Below are 25,639 nucleotides of genomic sequence, written 5' to 3' on the forward strand. Positions count from 1 at the left end.
GTGTAGTTTATGAAATTCCCCTGAGCTGCAAAAGAGTGTATATTGGGCAAACTGGAAGATGCTTCAATGAGAGGGCAAGGGAGCACAAGTGGGCAGTTGAAAATAAAGCTGGTGGCCACCTATCTGATCACTGCAAACGATGCAAGTGTAGCCCCCTGCTAGATAGGACAAAGTTCTTGCGGAAAGCACGAGGAAGGCTTGAGCGCGAAATTATGGAAGCTCTTTTTATTAGACAGGCAGGGGATAACTGCGTGAGTACTCCGTCCTTATCGCTGACTGATAAAGAAGTGGCTTTTTAAACACGTGATGCATTTAGACGTGACAATTGCTTCTCGTTTTTAGTTTAGTTTTGTGTATATAAGCAGCATCTTTTTCAATAAATTCTAGTTGGAAGTTCGGCACCGTGTTGTGAGTTACGTGTTCCTCTCGTCCCTGTTTTAGCGCCGATTAATAATTTTTAGCAGTATGTACCAACTCGCCCACATCAAGCTTTTGTTACTTCAAGACTATAAAAAGAGAGTCCAGTGAAAACCACTGCACTTAATCTTTTAATTCCCAAACGGACGGCATACCTGTCTACGAAATGCTCTGGCCTTACTCCTTCCTCTGCTTTTATTTTCGCCCGTTTTCCCGTTAATACCAGAAGGATAGCAAACAAGGCGCCCCTCCGGTTACCTTTCCTTTCTTCCTCACTCTCTGCTTCTCCGCTTTCCTCCGTCTCTCCGTATGTCTCTCCGTTCCTTGCTTCTTTCATCCCCCTCTCCCTCTTTTTATCCTTTCCTCTCGCCCTTTTGCACCCCTGTATTGTCACCAAATAGGAACTTTGGGAGCATGGACACTTTGTTCTCCTATTTTTGATTGTCGCTGGGTGGCCATTGATCGGAAGGAAGAAAGGAAGGAAGTAAACTTTATTTTCCTTAACACCCTTCGTCCAGGGCGACGTCATGGGGTGAAAACGGCACGTTTTGCGCCCCGTGACGTTTGTTTACCTGCTGCGGCTGGCATTTGGTTTCTGGACGCTCGCCCCTGCTGCCCAGACGCTTAAGCAAAGGGTTAAATGAGAACCACGGTCCGGCAAAACTTCGGCTGCAATTCCGTGCCGCTATATTATATTTTAAGCATATTAAGCTTGGTGCGGTAAGCGAAGCTAAAAAAAAACTCACGACTTGTCTAACGACTATTCTATCACTTCGCGTCACTGGAGTTGTAAGCTGTATTTGCTTGTGCCGCCGTTACACTTGTAGAACATTCCAGGTATGTTAAGTTCTCAGTAATTGTGCCCAAGTTTACTTAGGTGCGAAGGAGTCAGCATCAACGAAATGTGTCATCGTAAAGCGTGAGAAAATCGCCCGAGAAGCTGTTAAGTTCGCAATGTCTGTGCGGAAAATTACCTTAGGTTGCAAGGAGTCTAAAATAAAAACATTTGTCATCGTAAAGAGTAGCAAAACGGCCCTAGAAGCACTTTACTGCGACGGGTGAACTGTAGGGCTTCCGACAAGCGCACATTGCGATATGGCTTTTCTTGGCCTAATTAACTCTGGCACTAATAATAAATTATTTGCTGAGGCTCGAAGTAAGCTGACTGCCTAAGCGTTATCTAAAATCCCCATTTTGGATGCCAGCAGTCCTGCATTGCGCCATTACGCATTGTAATCCATCTTAAAAGAGCTGGGTTTCAGTTTGCTTGTGGCAGTGTGACGGCGTCCGGCCGCGCCACCATCGCCGAGGGGTCTGGGGCATCAGAAACGTAGAGAACCGTTCACGTGCATTTGCCGGTTCGGATCCGGCGCGGACTGTTTATTCTTGCTTATTGTGCTGTACTCTTTCCTTATTTTTTATTATTTCCACTAAAGCCACTGCTAGGAATGCTTTTATGCAAATAATGATCTGCTAACCAATGAAATAGGACACACGCTTATTTTGTCCCCGAAACACAAAATACTAATATTTTAGCACGTGGTCGCTGGTGCTACAAAGTGAACAAACAAATGTTGCGTGGAGAATTTAGCCAGCTCTTCGCATACAACACGACACCCGGAAATGCCAATAAGCCCTTTGCGATACCTTATTGTGTCAGACACCAAGCTCAAAGATGTGAAGCGGCTCATGCGCCTTACAGTCGAAAAAAAGGGTGCTGAGGGACATCGTTCAGTTCTCAGAAATAGCTTTAAAGCTAATGAACATCACCGCGCTTTCGCGCGCACTGGCTAAACACTGCGATCGCCCTTTCAGGGCACCCATCAACAATGGCGGCCGTTGGGTGGGTAGAGCTGGCAACACTGCTCATAATCAAAATGGCCGCCAAATGTCCGTTTTCTTAAACGTAACTTGTATAGTGGCTCCGCCTCCCTCTGTCACTCCCTCCCTTTCTCCATCTCCCTCTCTGCCTCCTTTCCTTTCTTCTTTCCTCCCTTTACCATCCATCGCTCCAGCCTCCTTTCCTTCTTGCAATCCTCCGTCGTTCCATCCGTCCTTCCGCCATTTTACGTTATTCTGTGTGCAGCGGCGACACTCTGCACACTGTAGCAACTCTGTTTTTACGCACAATGCGGCACTTAATCTTTCGCTTTGAAAATAACGGATGAAAAGGAAACAAAAAGTAATGGACATAAACGAGATTAGCATTTGGTTAATAGAACCACAAGAAAATGGATAAGGCTTGTACTCCGTAGAGATACCACCAAACATTTTTGCGAACATTCATATTTATTGCTGCGTAGAGGAAAGAAAATAACATGTACAATTTTTTTTTTACAAAATATTTAAGGTACGACAACAAGACAAGCGCAAACCCTGGCAAGATTTACTATTTCCATAGTATTTTTTCTGTACTCTGCATGCAAGTAGTGTTTGGTAGAAATATGCTCAGCCAACACAAGTGTGGCGGATAGTTCTAGCTTTGTACCTCGGTTATTTTTTCTTAATGTCACTGACCAATTGATTTGTCTACTTTCGTCTACTGAATAATTGTTATACGGGGGAAACACTACTGTACCTACTCGACCCCATTGTATCAATTATTTACTTGCAGTGTCAAATTGGGTATTTAGCTCATTACTGTTTTGTATCAATATCGCAGACAACTTGTCAACCTTATCAAATGAAAGTTGGCAGTGATCAGTATGAGGGCATTGTCTTCCGCTTTACCTCCAGTCATTCGTTTTTCCAGTCACCACACGTACTTTCGTATCTTGCATTTTTTATGGTATGAAGCTCACCTCCAACCTGAAATTCTTCAGCCGTATTAACAACTCATGAAGCAAGACGATCTATGCTTTTCAAATACTCTTATAAACTTCTCACTACATTCTTGCGCCCTCACTAGTTTCACTTTGCGCACATTTACGCGCGGCCATTTGATCTGTTTTATTGTCACGATGCCAAAGACGACGCAGTTGTCTTTAACGAAAACAAGATTATTGCAGCGAACTTGTGCTCCCCTAACAACTCAAAGAACACACACGCGGCGAAGCAGCAGTCTGCAAAGTGACGTACGCAATCGAGCGTCGACGATCGGAATACCGCGGCGTCTGCTCTGCAGGCTTTTATCTTTCGACGTGAGTGTTTCTGGAATCGTCGATTTACATACAGAACAATGTAGATCAAAGAGGATTATTCGAGGCTAGTGACGTTAGGGCGCAACGCTCTCCGTATCAGAATGAGATAGCCCGTGCGGCTTAAAAATAAAGAATGGAACACGCGCTTCTCTTGGGGTGCAGATAACAGAGCCGGGCGTGGAAGGGCAGTAATAACAAACAATAAATAAACAAACCCATTCATGGTTCGCGGCATATTACACCCCCTCTAAGAGTGCATCGACCCTATGCTAAAATAAAAGACAGTCCGAACAAACAACAAAAAGAGGTCGTCATCTTGCATAGTAATGTTTCAAGCGAACCACGTGGACATGAGCGGGAGCGACTTGAGGTTGTGGCGTGGTCGGGAAAAGTTTCCGCAACTGCTCCCTCACCACTGCACGGACGGTGTGAGCGTGTTGGAGTTAATAGCACCGCGACCAATCGTGTCCGACACCAGCGCATTGATTGCGTCGTCGTACTGCATCGTTAGTATTACAAGCGTCTGCTCCAATGCGGCCGCCTCAGACGCAGATTCAGACACAGTCTTCGGGGGGTTGCGGTCAAGGCATGCGAAGAGCTTTTGCTTAACCCCTCGCATCAGAAACCTTAGTTCCTTTTATTCACTCATTACTGGGACCGCACGAGGAAAAAATTCCCCGCATTTCCTCGAGGGGAAGAATGTGAAAGTGCGAATGCACGAGTTGAATTTGCGCGGTTCGGTAATGTTGGCGAAAGAGAGATCACATACACACACACAACTACAAAGAAAGAAAGATGCATTTATTCACAGACACCTATTTGTGTTGTCGTTGTACTTGATTGCTAGAGCGGATCTCAGCTTTGAAATTTCGTGTCAGTACTCCTTTAAGCAGGTGCATTAGCCCTTCCCACGCCCGATTCTTGGCCAATCCCCCACGTGGGTATGTGCCATGTCAGCGGCCAGGCAGCGCGCGCCCATCTCCCCCCGTTGCCAAGGAAGACGAGGAGATTCCTGGCCAATCCCCCACGTGGGTATGTGCTATGTCAGCGGCCAGGCTGCGCGCGCCCATCTCCACGTGCGCGGACATCGCCGGTGGACGCAGGTTCAGGGTCGCTTAAGAAGTGCATTGCACTTAAAAGTCTCTTCAGCTCCTCAACAACCACGAGCACGATTTCATTGAGATGCTGCGCGCGTCTCTGCAGCCGCTGCTCGGCCTGTTCCTTGCGTACCAGAGCCGTGAATGTTTTCGAGAGCTCGGTCTTGAATAACTCCCAGGTTGTCAGCCTATCTTCGTGGTTCTCAAACCAAATCCGTGCGGAGTCTTCAAGGTACAAAAACATTTGTCTGAGTGTTTCCTCGTTATCCCATCGGTTAAACGTTCGGACCCTCTCAAGATGCTCCAGCCATTCCTCAGGATCTTCCGTAGGTGATCCATGTAATGATCGTGGTTCCAGGGGTTGCTGCCGAACTACAGGAGGGCTCGATGTGTTGGTCATCGTGGATGCGTTATTCATGGCTCTGGCCGTGACGTCTTCCGCCTTCAATTTATCTGGCAGTAGTCAAAGCTCCAGCTTTAGGCCTTGCTGTCGGCGGCTGGCACGAGTTGGGCTTTCTTGACGACTTGAAGAGGGTTTAGGGTGCATGTACAGAGCACCTCCACCAGATGTCACGATGCCAAAGACGAGGCAGTTGTCTTTAAGGAAAAGAAGTTTATTGGAGCGAACTTGTGCTCTCCTAACAACTCCAAGAATGCACCGGCGGCGAAGAAGCAGTGTGCAAAGTGACGTACGCAAGCGAGCGTCGCCGATCCGAAAACCACGGCGTCTGCTCTGCAGGCTTTTATCTTTCGGCGCAAGTGTTTCTCGAACCGTCGATTTACATCTCGAACATTGCAGCTCAAAGAACATTATTCGAGGCTAGTCACGTTAGGGCGAAACGCTCTCCGTATCAGAATGAGATACCCCGTGTGGCATAAAAATAAAGAATGGAACACGCGCTTCGCTTGGAACACAGATAACAGAGCCGGGCGTGGCAGGGCAGTAAAAACAAACAATAAACAAACTATATCCCCTATTTTTAACCCCTTTATTTAATAAACTATATCCCCTATATTTTTAACTAACGACATCCCTCCTTCTCCCCTGAGGCTTCGATTTTTTGACACAGATTGCAAACTGACAGCTCCTGCAAAATCCGTCAGTTTTCATTAATCACCTCTAGCTAAAATGGTCTACCGACGCAACACCCGTCTTGCAAGTGGAAGTTCCACCTGCCAATAATGGATTAACTACGCTCGTGATAAAGTGGTGTATTGCTTGGTTAACCAGCGATAAACCACTTCAGACGGCAGTTATGTTTCACGCTCTGATATATAGCAACAGGTAGATTTCACATTACTAGGTTTGTGTTAAATATTATCTCGAAAAATTATGGTAATCACCCAAATACACAATTCCAAACTTAGTAACAATACACCCACGAAAACAAAACCATGAGATCACTATCGTTCCCTCAACAGTCACCTCATAAGATCAATGCTCCGAGCCCGGCTTCGCAATTTTTTCCTCCCTGCCGAAGAGTGTATAGCACTTCATTGGCGCAGCCTATTTGTCGCTGTATGAAAATTTTATAGCGTAAGCTAGACTGGCCGAGGTTGAGCAGTTTCGCGTGGACGTTGAAGAGCCGTGCTGCGCAAGCGCGAGGAGCATTGTACTGAATTGCATTGTATTGAATTGGATTGAATTTTTATTGTATTGGATTGGATTGAATTGGAAATCCAATCCAATTTTAGTACGGGTGTGTAGAGCCAGGAAACCTAAGAACAACCAGCTGAACCTTCACTCACGTTACGTATACCCTGGAATAGCCGAGCTACGCCACTGGTAATTTTTATATACACATGTTGTGCTTACTTTTTATGGTTGTTTTGTCCGCACCGCTCGACTAGTGAATGAGAATCAAATCTCGTATAAAAATGGGGTGCCAGGATCTTTAAGACAAATGGTTTCTGTGGTTGGAGCACACTTTTCGTGGACAAGATCGTTTCCAGTGTTTTTCTCGTCTTGGTGTCTTGTGGTGGAATCTGTAATAGACGCCCTGGCGCTGTGCTCTACTAAGGGACCTCTTGATGTAGTGCATTAGATTAACGAACCGCAGTAGTGCAACTTAAAAAAATAGTTATGGTTTGCTTGCGGAGCGGTAGCGACATAGCTCGGTAAATATATACACGAAGTACCCGTTGGTTTAAAAAAGAGCGTGATAGGGGTGTGAAAGAGCTGTTTTTAGATTTCAAATGACGCAGACACAATCCTAATACCACATTTGTGCATGAGGATGTCCAAGTGCCAGTCACGGCACCCGTTTTATTACTGCAAGTGCTGAGCAACGCGGGTTTCCAAACATACATTAAAATGACGCCGCCTATGGCAATGCCACAAAGGGTGGCAAAATATAATCATATCAGTCTTTATGCAGTTCTCCAAGTGTCGTCAGATTTTTCCGCTTGGAAAAACGAAGATTCTTGCACGCACCATTGCACACACGCTGGCACGACGTCAGCATACATGCATTTGCGTGCTAAGCAGGTCTTGTCGGGAATAACCCCTCGAGCTACCTATAATAGTTTTTAGGATGTTTGAATAATTAATGCACCAACTGCATATATTATTCTCGGCGTCGGTGTAAAGCTTCTTCTTCTGACCTGCGGAAGCCACGTCTGTTGCTTAAACCAAAGAATAAAACCACCAGGTTGGCAACTAACCCCAGAGACACCCTACCACGATGCTTGCAGTTAATTCCAAGGTAAACCTTTCCCTTTCAGTGTTTCCCGATAGAAGAAACCTGGTACATTATGCAGAGGAACTACCGTTTTGATCCGTACTTCGGTGGCTTCCCTGGATGCATTACCATCAGTCCCACCGGACCTTTTGTGGACAACACCCAGAAGTTCAGTGTGAAAGCGGGAGTCCTCCCCATGTGGGTATTCCTCTGAGACTTCGCGTGCCTTTTCTTTAGCGGGCGTAAACTTGCTTCACACATTTTCTTCTGCACACAAATACAAAAATTTGGCGCAACGGTAAAAGTTACACATTCCCGCTTTGTCCTAAGGTGAACAATAGGCGTACTAGAAAGGTCTCAATTGGTACCGCAAAGAGATGTCGACAATGAATAAGTTAGTAGAATTGAAGGTGAAGCAGATTTGATACGAGCCCTCCAAAGGCTTAATAACAGGAAAGTCCGGTGAAAATCCGCAAACACCGGATGTAGTCAAACAAGGTTATGCTAATGAGGAAAAGGCGTGGCAGAACTACTGTACTGGACCTTGTGCAGATCCATTAGTGATACAACGGCACTGGCAAAGTACACGCCAGTTCTACCACATATTTTTTCCGTGCATTCATTTTATTCTTCACAATTAGCAAAGCATTATCCCGTACCTACTCCTCTACCTGCATGCCGTTTTTTTCGTACCTCCAAGACAAGTGTTTTTAAACCACGTATTGTCTTTTTCGGAGCTTCAATTTTCTCAAAGCACAAAACAGCGCAAAGAAACGGCACGGAAGACAAGAAAGAGACAAAGAGCGCCCGTCTTTGTCTTTTTCTCGTCTTCCATGCCGTTTCTTCGCGCTGTTTTTTGCCTTGAGTATGAACCAACTAGCCCCTCTTCGCACTCAATTTCAATTTTTTCGTTTCCAAGCTGTGTGTAGCGGAGTATATTAAGCGCTCTGTACGTATTGAATTATCCCGACGCTCCAGTGGGATAGCTTTTTGCCATCACCGATGCAAGTCAGCGAAGTATATATGCTTACCTAGAAAAGAGCAAATAGAAAGCGAGTATTTTTAGCTCCAACGCTTCCTTTGGTCTATTATTCTGCATGGAAAAAAGCCCACAAGAAAGATATTTCCCAAGCGAATGCTAACAGTACCAAAAAATCGAAGCACAAACCTCTTCAAATATCATGATTGCCTAGCAGTCTCTGCCAACACTGATTTTTGCTTTCCAGGCGTATACAAAACAAACCTTTGTTAGCTTCGTAACATATTCTTAGAGTTTTAGGTACAGAATGATCACTAGGTTGTCATTCACTTTGGTAAGCAGCCAATCGCCTGTGTAAGGTATGTAGCAGTGGAAAAGGATAGAGGGGGCATGCTCGCATGCAGAAGAGGAAGGGGAACTAAGGTATAAGCTTGGCGCGTTGGTATAGCATTCTCGGAACAGCGCAAAGGGAGGACTACGAGCGGACAGAGCGCAGTTTTTTACTAGCAACAGAAGTTTATTGCACAAAATTGCCTAAATGCAGAATTCTGTTGCAACAAATGAGAGAAAGAAGATGAAAGAAATACAGAAATTTCAAGCCGTGACTGTAGCTCACGTGCTGTCAGCCGATAAAAAGGCAATTTCTTTGTGTGTTAACAACACCGAAGGGTAGCTGACATATGTCTCTGTTAGAACATATCTCGTACGCTTCAACGATCTCCCGTATCATTTGATTGTTACCTTTATATGTTGTGGAGCATTTTCTGAAGTCAGGATAACAACCACAATCTTTACAATGTGCGCCCAACTGTCAGTTATCTCCCTTTTCCATGTTATTGCGACGGTCGCACAATCTGTCATTGGCACATCTTCCCGTCTGTCCCATGTACTTGCACTTATTCAGCGGTATTGAATAAACAACGCCATTCGAGCAGGCCACGAACGGCGTGCGATGTTTCCCGCTGCCTGCGCTGTGTTGTTGTTGATGTTGTTGTTGTTGTTGTTCCTTTACTTCATTGACGCATACTTAATCAGTGGATCGGCCAAACATCAGTCGTTAATTCGAATAAGCTAACTGCCTTGGTGGATGATTCGAGGAAAATTAGAAAAATTTGGAAGCTTTTTTCTTCTTGTGTTTGAGGAATCGAATTTGGAAATTAGTCAATATTGAAACAAAAGAAAAAAGGAAATAAATAAATAAATAAATAAATACCAATGAAATAAATAAATAAAGAAGAAGAAGAAGAAGGAGGGGGAGGACGAGAAGGAGGAGGAGGATAAGGAGGGGGAGAATAATAATAACAAAAAAAAATAGAAATGGAGGCTTTTGAAGGGTTCTGGTGAGGTGCCAGAATACGATGCGAATTAGGTTGTGAATCTTTTGGAATTTTCAATGAAGCACAGAAGAGCAGAACAAACATCCCGGCGTCCATATCCAGTTTCTGAAGCCCCAAATGAAAAAAGAGCCTGCCCTGATAATGCCAACCCCAGGCGATGAAGCGGCACCTCAAGGAGCTGACGTCGGAGGCTTGAAAATCGTCGACTGGACAAAAGGAAATGGTCGACAGACTTTTCTTCATTACAGTAACTGCACATGGCAGACTGCGCCAGACGAGACCTGTGGAGGTATCTATTCAACTGGGGCACACGACATCGAAGGCTCGTTACAATTACCTCCACGTCGCATGAGGGGCACCAATTCGATTCCCAGGAGAATTTTAGATGACAAAAATCTCGCAGTGACAATAACACTGATTCTTGCTGCCCTTGGAGCTTCAAGAATCTACGGCGCCTTGCGGCGGCTAATAAAGGCGTTGTCTCAATGAGATCCACAACAGGCCTGAGAGTGCTACCCTTGCCAGTGAATCTGCGGTTTCATTAAAAGGTGATTCCCGCATGCCCAGGGACGCTGTGTCCCGTCTACGCCTCGTCCTCATCCCTTTGCGCTGTTTCGAGAAGGAAGGGGAAGAAGTGTTTTCTCCCGGCTCGCGGCTCACGGGCTCCGTTTTACCACGTCCATCCTGCGCTTCGCACGCCGTATAAATAAAGTCTACGTTCATCTGTTACGTCAGTAGGAATATTACCCGCACATTTCGAATAGTGCGGAAAAAATCAGGCCGTCACCACAATACCGACTCAAGTAGCCACTTAGTTTAGATGCAACACACAGCAGTCAATGAATTCCACCAGCATGACCAAAGCAGATCCCAATTACCAATTACGCCCTTGCGAATTCCTATTAACGTCATGCACTGAGCAGCACTTCAAAGCACGATTTTACCGGTACCGCCGCCACATAATTATGGGATGCACAGCCTGAGTACGGAGATCATCAAGTGCCACCGCCACTGATAATGCAGCGGCGATGTGACTTCACGCACGTGCAACAGGCACATCAGCCGAAGAGAATATTTTCTACGCTTTTTTACTGAATGCCCCAACTGTGAATAATGGTTATTGGTTTTACCTAAACAGCTGTGGCACAGACAGCCTGCTCCATGACTAAAATCAAAACTGGGCCCATCGCACTTCGACGGTGCCCAGTGTTTTTTTCTGCATATTTGGGGTCTCCTCCGCTTCGAAAGATGTCGAGCCAACTTCAGTATTAGCTCCTCCAGCGGTTGCTCACATGGGACAGCCTTGAAACGCGTTAGCCACATAAAGGCGGAATAAAGGCACGCATCCGGCATTGAGAAAGACAACTTCATTTTTGCCTGGTTGATTCTAGGGCGAACTACACCTTCTCTCACGCCTCCTGCAGGCCACAAGATTTCGAACACTCTCTCTCATCCTTTCGTACCTATCAACCATATAGGGTTAAGGAACAGACTGCTTACGACACTACCGATCACGTTGTAAAAATCGTCCAACCGCCTTGCCAGGCTTCGTACCTGCTGCGCCTATTTCCACCTTTTACACTGCCTTGTTTCTCACAGCTGAGGTCCTCCTCCGAATTGTGAGAGTAGCTTGATGATGCGGATAAGTCGCGAGGTGTCAATAAAAATCCGCCGATGCCTAAGCCTTCTTGTTGATTATATTAGGGGAGGCGTACATCTCCAGTGTAACGCCTGGGACTCCATGCCCGCGCACCATATTGTCGAAGGGCTTTGTAACCTAGACGCCTTGTAACCTTGTAACCTAGACATCTTCAGACGCTTTGGTTTCTGATCTGCTTGATAATAGAATTGATCTGTCTACTGAGCGTTCAGCTACTGTTTGTTATTTCCCCGTCTTGTTAGTGTTAACGACCATGGGGAATTTTGGTGCTCACTGTTAGCTCGTTTTGCGGTGGTCTCCGGCTCCCTTTAACGACGATGTACTGTCGTCGACGGCCACCTCTTCTTAATGGTTAGCTTATACGGGCGCAGCCGAATGCCTTTCTCTATGAAATAATTCACAAGCAGCTGTTTTGCTGTCACAGACGCTGACGACACTCTTTCGGCTTAATGGGCCGTTGATTGCTCTCGTATAACAACTGTATTCCTACAGACCACCATGCTTGTATGGAAACGAAAAGCTGATGTTTCGACATGGTTTCCTAATGTGATTCTTCACAGTATTCTATCAGATTCGCGCGGTGCTTGGTGCTTGCTCTTTCTTGTGCTCCTCCTTGGGGACCGAGTCTAACATCAAAGATACGCAAGGCCCATGCAACCGAAATGCGCTGTCGTCGGAATTACACTTTAGTGTTTTCGTACTGTTACAAAGGTTCAAGTCTAAAGACTGATTAAGCTGACAACGTCGACAAGAACCCGTTAGTAAACTGTATGCTTGCTGAAATGGCAATTTTCGGGACCGCTTCATAAGAATCTCATCTCTATTGCTGCTTCCAGACCTGTTACAGCGACTCTCCTCTCGTCGCCGGGGTACACTGTGAAGAACGTCATTAATGTAAAACCTGACATGCGTAAGTAAAGTTTTTTTTACTGCTAACTTTGCCATGATGTTTGATACAGTTGTTAATGCCAAAATGAATTACGAAGTGGAACATATCATGCTGCTCAGTGCCTCTTCTGCAAACAAAGCAATTTGAAGTTTTGGCGAAAGGTTTTGACACAAAATAAAAGAGCACTCCGTTCCAGACTGGCCAGTGCCAAAAATTGATAACGTGAACTGTGCCGCATTTGCTTTGGGCATGCCCTAGAAGGTGAACTAAAGCCAGTGTTTTGGTGCTAATTGAGCAGAAACAGCACCAAAAAAAATTACACCATCTTCCCGTGGGGAACCCTGATGAGGATGCGAAGCATCGTGGCGGTTCCGTGTGGTTCCATTGTGTTGCCGTTATGTTGAGTGATCTGGCTTTTACTAGCGCCAGAGGGAATTCCGCGTCTGGGTCCACACCGGTGGCAAAGGCACGCAAGTGCTGTTGTGTTACGGTGAGTAGGCGGTGGTTCTCGAGGCGCCGAAACTCGTCCATCATGTTCTTGTCGATGTTGTCTCTGTGGTAGAATCAGTAGTCTCCGTCAGTTTTGGTGAGGTAAAGGTTGTTGACATTGGTGCACCGGCTGAGAGAAATGTACACGCCCTCCTCTTCGCAGCTTTGTTGTTGTTGTTGTTGTTGCGCCTTTAGGTACGGCACATACCCAATCAGGGGATCGGCCAATCAACAGAGGATGGTTAAAATGAATGGAATTATTATCTAATCACGAGACATTTAGGAAAGATAATTTAGACCGGTTGGAAAAAGTTTTGAGAAAAAAGGAAAACAAAAATCCTGAAAAATCAAAGGTAGGGTGACCAATCGCAATCATAAAGAGAATCGTTTTGAATTTTCAATGTAGCGCAGGAGGGCAGAGCATACATCCCGTGGCAGAACCCCGTTTCGGATGCCCCGAACGATAGAATAGCCGGAACTGTTAGGGATATCCCCAAACTGTAAAGCGGCACCTCTTCTCGTTCTTCTTCTTCTTCGGCGGTTCCCCTACGGGAAGATGACGATGGTGGTTGAACGCCAACCTATCTCGTGATGGATTCTTTGGTTGGCCAATCCCTAGGGGCATCCTGCCACAATCAGCATCAGAGGCTGCGGACGGGGCTGGTTGAGCTGCAAGGCGCGTGGCGCTTCCCGCCACAGCTTTCCCGCGGGAAATTCAGCATCCCCCTCTAAAGTTTTCAGTTCGTCGTTTCTATTGACGTTCAGCTTCGCGTGCCTTCGTTGTATCAGTAGCTGATGGAGGCGAAAAGCAAAAACGCCCGTGTGTACGAGATTTCGGCGCACGATAAAGATCCCCAGGTGGTCAAAATTAATCCGGAGCCCTCCACTACGGCGCGCCTCATCGCCTGCGTTGCGTCGGCGCGTTAAACCCTACAATCAATCAATGTATCAGTAGCTTCTTGACGTAGTTTGAATGAGTCAAGGACATAAGGCGCGTTCGTAGCACTTGCTTCTGTCCGGCGTGCCTTTGCACCAAATAAGGAACTCAGGACCACACTGGTCTTCAGCACTCACGCATGTCAAGCGTGCCTCGCAGGCATGGATGGGGCGAGAACTTTCTGTATTTGCCCGTGCGCAAGTCGTCAATGTCTTCTTGGTAGCAAAGCTTGTTTATGTGCTTCAGGTACTGCACTGTGCGCGGGCGAAAGTCCAGGCTCTACACAGAGTGTTTGCTACCTTCGTTTGGGGATCTGAATGGGAGCCAATGCGCAGAGATAATTTGTTTCTTCCTTTACGGTCTGGTGGTGTTGGGTTAATGCATTTGTTTGTGCACCAACTTGTGTCTCGGTTTTTCTTCTACAAGTAGGCGGAGCATCCATTTTTACGTACTGTAATTCAAGAGCGCATAAGTTACCATTTGCCGTTTCTCCTTGTTTCTACGGGTGAGGTGAACTAAAATCCGCCATGGGGTTTTCTAAAAGAAGTTGTAGATACTTTTCATTTTCTTACTGCGCGGTTTTCTCTGGAGTACCTGTTTAGTTTTTCAAGGACGGCTATGACGAACACTTTAATTTATAATCTATTCCCCGTGCCTCTTTATCGCCAGCCATACTTGCGGGACCATACGAATAATGTTTTAAACCGTGTCAAGCGTATGTGCGTGCCGCCAAATGCCAAAACGTTTTTCTTTAAGCTTCATTCGCAAACGCTTCCAGTTAAAACATGGCTGCGAGACAAAGGAATGTCGATCCCTTGGTCAGACAATTGCCGCTTGTGCAACCAACCAGAAACTATTGACCACTGTTTTGTGCTGTGCCGTGACGCGGTGTTTTTCTGGGACGTTTTGCAACGGACACTAAAAAAGGACATTGACATCACCCCATACACCATTCGCTTCTTGCCATTTGAGGACGTTAATGGGGTGCCGTATGACGTTTTTGTGCTCCTAGATTTGTTTAGCTTCTGGAAGTGCCGCATGAACGATCGGCATGCTGAACCCCCTAGGCCGACCAAGGTCATTTTTCGGGAACAGGCGGCGTTGGTACGGAGCGTTTATGTTGCGCAGAGTGATCCACCAGAGTGGCTGCATCTTTTGGATGCGTGCGTTTGCTTGCCTGAGTTTTGAATTGGTGCCGACCTTTGTTAGACTGACGTGCTTACCCTTTGCTGTCTGTTAGTGTTTATATTATGTGTCAATTGTCTTGGCTGACTTCTCTCTAAAATTTCCATGTATTAAAGAAAAAAAAAGATTTGTAGCGTAGTGGGAAGAGCACCGCGTACCTCCCGTTGCGGCCAGAGAGTCGTGGGATCGAAACCGGGCGCCGCTAACTGTTTCTTTTTTTTATAGTGTAGTATCGCGGAGCTGTGGGTGTAAGGAGGAGAGTTGCGCATGCGCGGTGAGCGTGTGGACGCCGCCGCCATCGACAACGCAGGACCAGGCAAGCCTAAGAAATGCTCCGCATTGAAAAATTTTTTGCGATTGTACGAATGAAACACGATGTTTCTCTTAGCGTCAATACCACCGACGCGACAGTTCCCGCTCTTGTTCCTCCGAGCGAACGACACGCGTCCGGCTCACAATGGCGTGAAATTTGGAATGGCTGGAGTTTCATTCTAGTACACAAACATGGACTGTCCGTTTCCTTCTCCCGTCATTTTGTGTACACAGCTTAAAGTCTTTGTACACACAAACCCTAACCACTTGAAAACGCAGGATAGCAAGCAGGTGACATCGAGTCGTGAACCTTGAACGGTTTAATCTCCCCCCAATCCAGCGGCCACATCATCGGGGTGGGCATGGAGACCGGCTGCACCTGCTGAAACCTCCCCCCCCCCCCCCCCCCCGCGCGCGCGCCCGCCATTACTCTCTACTGCCCACCCGTGCGCGCATAAACTGGCAACCGGTGACTTGCTCGTTGTTAGGCCTGAGAGACACCTGCGAAAATGTCGCTCCGAAATCCCTTCAAGCGGAACAAGAACTAACGGCTCACTTCAGCGTGCCAAGCATGCTAGTTCCTCTTCGTACGGAAGGAATTCCCAGCTGCTTGACGAAGTGATACTTGAGATGGAAACGGTAGCGACGGCACGCTCAGCGGTAGCGGCTTTCAGTTGTTTCACTCGCGTTGGCGCTCTGGTGCGTGCCGATGCTCCTTGAGTTACTGCTCTTTTAGGGGCCAAGCACATTACTGGTTCGAGCTTCCGGCGTCTCCGGTCGTCTCATGTAGTCCCGGTACTAAAACACAGGGACACTTGTTTCCCAACGCGCTCCGATAGAACGTTTCATCTCCATGGGCAAGAACGCGTACAAAAAGAACACACCTGGACACTACTTTTCGAACCCCACTACTTCTTAGCATTCATAGCATGCTGCGGTGTGCGACACGAAGACAACTTACGTAAAGTCTGTCTTATTTCATTGCTCCAATCTGTTTCAAAGCAACAGAGGGCGCGACCACCTCAGCAAGCGCGCGATTTCTCCTCCCACCGGCGCTTTTCCGGCGTCCAATCAGCGTGTGCCGTGAGGCAAGAGAGACTTACAATCTTTTAATACACTTATACACTGCATGCTTCGCCCCTCACCAGGTTTCACGTTACTGGAAATGGCCCGGGATTTTTCCTCCGGCCGAAATACGGGTGTCTACATCGTAAAGAGGTAAAAGTGCAGCCCCTCATACAGGCGCTTGCGCCATTATGTCGTTATAGGCCGACGGCGCAATTTGTGAAAGAGGAATTGGTGGGGGTTAAGAGGAGCGGGGAAGCGGTGCATACTAAAGGGGCTTCACCGGAATGGGAACTGGGGCCGGTAGGCATACACAGCTTCGGTGTGACAACGAGGGTAAAGGCATTCTTACCATGCCGTTAGGACTTCTTAAAAAGTGATTTTATATTTCCCATCCAAGAGCCTAACCCACGTCCTCTTTTATGCAGTTAAACTCATCAACTTGAACGTGACCAGCGTCTTCACGACTTGCAAGGATTGCAAAGTGATGCTGCACAGTTACATTGACAATGGTGACGTATTTCTTAGCCTTTGATTCCGGCGCGTTTGGTCGGTAGCGGAGGAAACTTCTTTCCCATAGTCCAAACTTATAGTGCTTTGTTGCCTAATCACATACAATTGGAGCTATTAAATATTCTTTGCTTTTAAAAGCGTGGCTCACCGTGGCCCTTCTGGTGAAACACGAAGAGCGCAATTTACATATTACCCATGCTTTCTGCGCCTTGCTTTGGTCTTTCTGCCATGTCCCACCACAACCTTTCAAACAACCACTGAAACGTACCCAGCCCGCCGTTAAAAAACTGCTTTTAAATGAACACCTGCAACATTCAAATCGGAAATCACTAGACTTTTCTAAGTTCATGCGCGAGAACACAAGAAAGCTCCATCTGGAAGTATTTTTGTGAAGTGTGGCTGCTGCATCCGTAGTTTGCTTCAGCAGTAGTTTCTCATTATACACATAGAAGGTTTCACTATGAAGAGAACTTATCAGTGCGTTTAACGATGAGCATATATATACATGTATATATATATAGTAAGGAAATGAGGGGCTCCTTGAGGAAAATACAGAAAGATAGGGCAGCAGTCTACAACGCCAAAGGAGGCATAGGGGTGTGGTTAGGCTCTTTTCTTTTTCACTACGGTTAATGAAGTAAAGCTTTTTTTTTTAATACACAGAAGAAAGAAAGAAAGAAAAACACGCGCCCAGAGTGGGGACCGAACCCACGCCTTTCGATTACATGTCGAATGCCTTACCAATTCGGCTATCTGGGCGACTGTGTTCTCCTTCACTTTCTGGGCTATTTATATTTACTAGAAGTGTATCTGACGCTTGAGGGTGGTAGCCAGCGCCACTCTGACTACACGGGGAGAAGGGGACCTTCTTTTCAACCCCCGGGGCGTGACTCGAGCGTCTACAGCCTGTCATGAGCGGGTAACTGGCGGGAAGCCCTCTTATGCTACCTAGGCATCAAGGCTGCCAGAACCGAGACCCTCGCTAGGCTTTCGCAGAATAATATAGTAAGGAAATGAGGGGCTCGTTGAGGAAAATACAGAAAGATAGGGCAGCAGTCTACAACGCCAAAGGAGGCATAGGGGTGTGGTTAGGCTCTTTTCTTTTTCACTACGGTTAATGAAGTAAAGCTTTTTTTTTAATACACAGAAGAAAGAAAGAAAGAAAAACACGCGCCCAGAGTGGGGACCGAACCCACGCCTTTCGATTACATGTCGAATGCCTTACCAATTCGGCTATCTGGGCGACTGTGTTCTCCTTCACTTTCTGGGCTATTTATATTTACTAGAAGTGTATCTGACGCTTGAGGGTGGTAGCCAGCGCCACTCTGACTACACGGGGAGAAGGGGACCTTCTTTTCAACCCCCGGGGCGTGACTCGAGCGTCTACAGCCTGTCATGAGCGGGTAACTGGCGGGAAGCCCTCTTATGCTACCTAGGCATCAAGGCTGCCAGAACCGAGACCCTCGCTAGGCTTTCGCAGAATAATATAGTAAGGAAATGAGGGGCTCGTTGAGGAAAATACAGAAAGATAGGGCAGCAGTCTACAACGCCAAAGGAGGCATAGGGGTGTGGTTAGGCTCTTTTCTTTTTCACTACGGTTAATGAAGTAAAGCTTTTTTTTTTTAATACACAGAAGAAAGAAAGAAAGAAAAACACGCGCCCAGAGTGGGGACCGAACCCACGCCTTTCGATTTCGATTTCGATTACATGTAATCGAAAGGCGTGGGTTCGGTCCCCACTCTGGGCGCGTGTTTTTCTTTCTTTCTTTCTTCTGTGTATTAAAAAAAAAAAAAAGCTTTACTTCATTAACCGTAGTGAAAAAGAAAAGAGCCTAACCACACCCCTATGCCTCCTTTGGCGTTGTAGACTGCTGCCCTATCTTTCTGTATTTTCCTCAACGAGCCCCTCACTTCCTTACTATATTATTCTGCGAAAGCCTAGCGAGGGTCTCGGTTCTGGCAGCCTTGATGCCTAGGTAGCATAAGAGGGCTTCCCGCCAGTTACCCGCTCATGACAGGCTGTAGACGCTCGAGTCACGCCCCGGGGGTTGAAAAGAAGGTCCCCTTCTCCCCGTGTAGTCAGAGTGGTGCTGGCTACCACCCTCAAGCGTCAGATACACTTCTAGTAAATATAAATAGCCCAGAAAGTGAAGGAGAACACAGTCGCCCAGATAGCCGAATTGGTAAGGCATTCGACATGTAATCGAAAGGCGTGGGTTCGGTCCCCACTCTGGGCGCGTGTTTTTCTTTCTTTCTTTCTTCTGTGTATTAAAAAAAAAAGCTTTACTTCATTAACCGTAGTGAAAAAGAAAAGAGCCTAACCACACCCCTATGCCTCCTTTGGCGTTGTAGACTGCTGCCCTATCTTTCTGTATTTTCCTCAACGAGCCCCTCATTTCCTTACTATATTATTCTGCGAAAGCCTAGCGAGGGTCTCGGTTCTGGCAGCCTTGATGCCTAGGTAGCATAAGAGGGCTTCCCGCCAGTTACCCACTCATGACAGGCTGTAGACGCTCGAGTCACGCCCCGGCGGTTGAAAAGAAGGTCCCCTTCTCCCCGTGTAGTCAGAGTGGCGCTGGCTACCACCCTCAAGCGTCAGATACACTTCTAGTAAATATAAATAGCCCAGAAAGTGAAGGAGAACACAGTCGCCCAGATAGCCGAATTGGTAAGGCATTCGACATGTAATCGAAAGGCGTGGGTTCGGTCCCCACTCTGGGCGCGTGTTTTTCTTTCTTTCTTTCTTCTGTGTATTAAAAAAAAAAGCTTTACTTCATTAACCGTAGTGAAAAAGAAAAGAGCCTAACCACACCCCTATGCCTCCTTTGGCGTTGTAGTCTGCTGCCCTATCTTTCTGTATTTTCCTCAACGAGCCCCTCATTTCCTTACTATATTATTCTGCGAAAGCCTAGCGAGGGTCTCGGTTCTGGCAGCCGTGATGCCTAGGTAGCATAAGAGGGCTTCCCGCCAGTTACCCGCTCATGACAGGCTGTAGACGCTCGAGTCACGCCCCGGGGGTTGAAAAGAAGGTCCCCTTCTCCCCGTGTAGTCAGAGTGGCGCTGGCTACCACCGCCCTCAAGCGTCAGATACACTTCTAGTAAATATAAATAGCCCAGAAAGTGAAGGAGAACACAGTCGCCCAGATAGCCGAATTGGTAAGGCATTCGACATGTAATCGAAAGGCGTGGGTTCGGTCCCCACTCTGGGCGCGTGTTTTTCTTTCTTTCTTTCTTCTGTGTATTAAAAAAAAAAGCTTTACTTCATTAACCGTAGTGAAAAAGAAAAGAGCCTAACCACACCCCTATGCCTCCTTTGGCGTTGTAGACTGCTGCCCTATCTTTCTGTATTTTCCTCAACGAGCCCCTCATTTCCTTACTATATTATTCTGCGAAAGCCTAGCGAGGGTCTCGGTTCTGGCAGCCTTGATGCCTAGGTAGCATAAGAGGGCTTCCCGCCAGTTACCCGCTCATGACAGGCTGTAGACGCTCGAGTCACGCCCCGGGGGTTGAAAAGAAGGTCCCCTTCTCCCCGTGTAGTCAGAGTGGCGCTGGCTACCACCGTCAAGCGTCAGATACACTTCTAGTAAATATAAATAGCCCAGAAAGTGAAGGAGAACACAGTCGCCCAGATAGCCGAATTGGTAAGGCATTCGGCATGTAATCGAAAGGCGTGGGTTCGGTCCCCACTCTGGGCGCGTGTTTTTCTTTCTTTCTTTCTTCTGTGTATTAAAAAAAAAAGCTTTACTTCATTAACCGTAGTGAAAAAGAAAAGAGCCTAACCACACCCCTATGCCTCCTTTGGCGTTGTAGACTGCTGCCCTATCTTTCTGTATATATATATATAGTATGAGCAAACAGTCGGTTACACGGCAAGAAAGATAACAAACAAGGTTTACTTACGTAGCGGCAGCGAGACTTGCCTTCATGAGAGTACAGTTACATGATGTTGCTGTCGCAAACCTTTGGAAAACATTCATTTCTTATATAGGTCTCCAGAAAACTGTGAGAGGGAGCTGAAAATGTTTCGGAAATGGAGAGTATGCATACAGCCGGGCTACGCCTATGTTACAACAACAACAAACCAAAAAAAACGCCTATGTTACAAAAAAACAACAACAACAAAAAAAAGATGGGGGGAGCGAGAGAGAGAAAGGCGTCGTGTTAAAAAAGCAGCGTTCAAGGTTGCACCATGACGGGTCAACGTATGCCGCGTGGGCTGCAAGTTCAGACAATGCGGGAAACTGGACAACCGCGGTTTCAAAAGAAAGGGAAGAGTATACAGTAAGGTATTCAGTGGCTGGGGAGACTAGCTGGAGAGCCACTGAATACCTCACTGAAAACCTATATAAGAAACCTATATAAGTTCAGAAAATGCGGGAAACTGGACAACCGCGGTTTCAAAAGAAAGGGAAGAGTATACAGTGAGGTATTCATTGGCTCTCCAGCTAGTCTCCCCAGCCACTGAATACCTTACTGTATACTCTTCCCTTTCTTTTGAAACCGCGGTTGTCCAGTTTCCCGCATTGTCTGAACTTGCAGCCCACGCGGCATACGTTGACCCGTCATGGTACAACCTTGAACGCTGCTTTTTTAACACGACCCCTTTCTCTCTCTCGCTCCCCCCCCCCCTCTTTTTTTTTGTTGATGTTGTTTTTGTTGTAGCATAGGCGTAGCCCGACTGTATGCATACTCTCCATTTCCGAAACATTTTCCGCTCCTCACAGTTTTCTGCAAACCTATATAAGAAATGTGTTCCAAATGTTTGCGACAGCAAAATCATGTAACTTTACTCTGATGAAGGCAAGTCCCATTGCCGCTACGTAAGTAAACCTTGTTTGTTATTGTTCTTGCTGTGTATCCGACTCTTTAATTATACTATATATATATATACGCACACCAAAGCACCCTAAGTACGTAGTTTATTTAAGGTAATATTTTCAGTTGCATATAGTCATCAAAAAAGAGCGAAATGGCTGCTCATGGGCCATTAAAGCGGAATTTCAGAGTTTGTTTTTACTCGGGCCAAAAAATAGAACCTAGCGAAACTGCAGTATAATAAATAGGATTGCGTCCCTAGACCACATCATTATCAAATACTTGCACGCCAGTACGAATGGGAAAGGTAGAGATAACCCGCCTAATATAGAAAACACTGGTCATCCACTAAGCATATAATGTTGCGATTATAAGTTCGGACACTAAAATGCAGTGATCTAAAGAGCATTTTTTGTGCTAGGAGTAAAACTGGTTGCCACATCCCCGTGATAACTACTTTTGGGACACCGAAGTGCGCGACGCCGTCTGGCACTTTGTTGTGGAGTCCATAAGGCAAAGGAAATGCCAGCATTAATATATATGCAGCACCAATAAAGTTGCAGAATCATGATCAGTCTACCAGGGATACAAACGCATTGAATTAATACATTCGGCTGTAAGAGGCGTCCCCAACGTGCAAACAGTACTTTAACATTTTGTTCAACTTACCAAAGAACCATAAAGCAACAGACATTCGTGTGAGAAAGAAAACATCGAACATGGCCGATTGCCCTGTTGAGAAATAACATCTAAGGGCGATGCCTTCAAGAGTCACAGTAATCTGGCACAGCGTAATCACAACTGAAGCAGAACGTATAGGAAATCGGATGCAGACACCACTTTTCGGAGTGTGATTCCAGTCTACTCGAACAAATCTGCGTACTGTCATTGTACATTTTAATAACCAAACCAAGTTGCTGTAGATTTCTTGCAGCTTTTATTTATCAAGTTTCCATGCCCATTATTCTTGGAGGGGAGAAAGAAGAACGTTGGGAGGCAAAGAATGGACTCGAGCAGCGCAGGACAGGAGCAAGTGTTGGTCGTTTGGAGACGCCTTTGCACTGCAGTGTACATAAATATGCTGTTCATGGCGATGATAATGACGATAACTTATTAGGTGAACATAAGTAGCTCGCAAACAAGTCGGAAGTGTTGCTTTTCTATGCTTTAGTTGTCACAAAAACACCATGTCGAAGTCATGTCCAGGTCATACGCAATGTCCAAGTCACTTCGGCTATGTAATCAAACTTTTTACTCTATCGTTCTTTTCTACCTCTTGCGCTTGCAGGCAAAGGATGCAGCTTGTGGAAGCCAGAGAGCGCCTTGGACAAAGAGAGTACCTGCTGCGAGTTTGTGTATGATCTTGTCTGCGGGACATCGCCGAAGTACCAACTCTACGATAAGTGCTGAAAGATAAGCACCTGCTTGCCACCTTGCAGTTTCAGGAAACGTGTGCTGCCGGATTCATTAAAGAATGCTTGCTGGCAGCGTTCACTGGCTCCTGTGTCGTACAAGGGTACCTCTGAGAAAAGGATTTTTGAACCTCACATCGTCAGCTGTCTAAGGCAGAGAGGCCGCCAAAGATATGGACTGAAGAACGGCCGTAATAAGCAACAATGGCTGCCCAGGCAACTTTTTTCGGCGCGTCAAACACATTCTGCAAGGACCAGGCATCAACCAAGAAAATTTCCCTTTTTCAATTCCGCTGGTCAACAACCCTTTCCTTGCCTCTGCCTCGCGCCCCTCCTCTCTCCCCACTCCTCAGCCCGACGACCGATACCCACTTTTCTTGATCGATTGATTGGACCGACTGATCGATCGATTGATTGATTGATTGATTGATTGATTGATTGATTGATTGATTGATTGATTGATTGATTGATTGATTGATTGGGGGTTTAACGCGCCCACGCTTCACAGGCGATAAGGTGCGCCGTAGTAAAGGGCCCGGAGATCTTTAACTTGCTCCAAAATCTCGAACACACGGGCGTTTCTGCTTTTCGCCTCCATCACAAAAGCGGCCACCGCGGCCGGGAATCGAACCCGCATCCTTTCCCCATGTTTAAGGGACGAGTGAAACATTATCCGGCATTTTTTGGAAAGAATGAAGAAAGGAAGTCAGGTCGCCCACAGGCTGGTGTGAACTCTTGGACGACTGATGCCCCGACCAAAAGACCGTCCGCTAATGTAAAAGGCCTAAGCGGTTGTCTGCAAACTTTATTGCCCCAATACCCGTCTAGTTACGTCCGAGAGACGCGGATTTCCCAAAACGCCTCCAACAGTACAAAAGCGACGTTCGCAAGTCTGACATCCAGCACAGTGCATTGGCCCAACTCTGGGAAAAAGCTGACCTGAGGCTTGGCTTCGACGGCGCGCAGGTTATTGGAACCGAAACCAATCATTCCCAGAGAATACTCCCTGAGTTCTGGCACATACAAGGGACTCTGGAAGGCCTGAGTGGACCCCTCGGAGCCCTTCCCACCATCTACGCCCACGCCCTCCAGCGCGCAAGGGAAAGATACAAGTAAACAAAAAAGAACCTACCTGATATAACTGCTGCGTGTGCCCGAACACAGTCACCCCTGATGAAGGAGCCGAGTAGGCTCCGAAACGTGGGGACCCGCTTTTTATGCACGCCCTTGCTTGGTATCCTTGCCCCTTCGCCGAGATTCACCCAACTACTGAGAGTACTGTCGAAGATGCTCACATACAATTCACCGAACAATGAAGCTATGTATTGGATGCTACGAACTATACTCGCAATTTTTTTTCTACTCCCACTAGTTCTAGTACATTCGCAACTATACGCGTAGTTTTAAGTTGACCCCTTTAAAGCTTTTCATGACTTCTCTTCGTACTTATTTAACCGTGGTTCCACGCTGAAGGGCGTTCTATACCAATGCTGAGAAAGATAGATAGTTGCAACCAACCCTATTTAATGATGTTTGTATGCCATAATTACACCGCAAACGACGTCGAACATACTGGTAACTTCCAGTTGTCACTGAAAACAATTCCAGTTTATTTCATGTATTGATCAATAGTACCGTTCATGTTAGCGTCATATATTTATTCAGCTGCCTATCCAAAGAGAAAATCTCGGCGCTTTCCCGCCTGTAGCGATTTCTAATCCTGCAGGGTTGATGCTACACGGTTTCCAACAGCGGACTTTCAGATATCCTAATGCCTAGAAAGGTACGTTTTTGGGCTAGTTGGTCGATCATGCTTAAGGGAATGTATAGCGCAAAAGAAAGACAAAGGACGGAAAGGATGCACCAGGACAAATCGCTTTCAACTACTGCTTTATTGAAGAAAACACTTATTTATAACAACGTAGTTGCTGCGCACGAGGACGCGGATTCGGTTCCCGGACGCGGTGTCCACTTTTCTGATGAAGGTTAAAAGGAAAAATGCCCGTGTGTTCGAGATTCCGGCGCACGCTAAAGATCCTCAGGTGGTCAAAATTAATCCGGATCCCCCCACTACGGCGCGCCTCATCCCCTGAGCAGCCTCGGTGTGGTAAACCCCGCAATCGATCAATATAACAACGAAGTACATAAAAACAAACACACTAAGCGACACAGACCAGAAACACGGAAAAAAAATTTTGATATCCCACTACACATTGTTATCGCCCCCTTCTCGAGCCCCGGGCTTCCAAATAGGCGATCTGTTTTGGCGTAAAAGCAATTGATACTTGCCTAATGCATCTGTCTCCGGCTTTGAAAATTTCCAGCGCTTCCACTATTTCCCTAGTCACCTGATTCTTGCTTTGTAGCAGTATCTTGCAGCTTGAAAATAAAGGCACGGATCCGCAATCACGACAGTGGTGCCCAACGTGGCCCTGCTTAATCCGCACGTTTTAGTTAAGCTCGCTCAATCTGCAGTTTATCCATCGACCGGTTTGGCCTACGTATTGTTCGCCACACCGAGTCTGAAAGAAATACACCACGCCATCTGCGCATGGTAAAAACTGATTTTCGTGCTCAATGCAGCACCCTTTCAGTTTTGGAGCAACTGGATTCGGCTGTTTGCAGACCCACGATAGCTCTTTGGGCGCGGAAAACAAAACGGCGACCTTTGCACGCTTTGCAATCTTTTTAAGATTATGGGATATTCTGAGC

At 46.6% G+C, this 25,639-nt stretch overlaps 1 protein-coding gene across 1 annotated transcript in view; it reads left to right on the forward strand.

Annotated features, from left to right (window-relative positions):
* The window catches only part of LOC144165098 (uncharacterized), a 28,469-nt gene extending 5,462 nt beyond the window's left edge, over window positions 1-23,007 (forward strand). The window contains exons 2-5 of the mRNA XM_077695221.1: window positions 7,379-7,533; window positions 12,148-12,221; window positions 16,617-16,700; window positions 22,804-23,007. Of these exons, the coding sequence (XP_077551347.1) occupies window positions 7,409-7,533; window positions 12,148-12,221; window positions 16,617-16,700; window positions 22,804-22,925 (405 nt within the window). The 5' untranslated portion in view covers window positions 7,379-7,408 and the 3' untranslated portion in view covers window positions 22,926-23,007. The remainder of the gene's footprint in view (window positions 1-7,378; window positions 7,534-12,147; window positions 12,222-16,616; window positions 16,701-22,803) is intronic.
* The last annotated feature ends 2,632 nt before the right edge of the window (window positions 23,008-25,639 follow it).

Source organism: Haemaphysalis longicornis, unplaced genomic scaffold (genome assembly GCF_048455015.1).
Source record: "Haemaphysalis longicornis isolate Haplotype H1 unplaced genomic scaffold, Haemaphysalis longicornis Haplotype H1 scaffold_14, whole genome shotgun sequence".
Classification (NCBI taxonomy): domain Eukaryota; kingdom Metazoa; phylum Arthropoda; class Arachnida; order Ixodida; family Ixodidae; genus Haemaphysalis; species Haemaphysalis longicornis.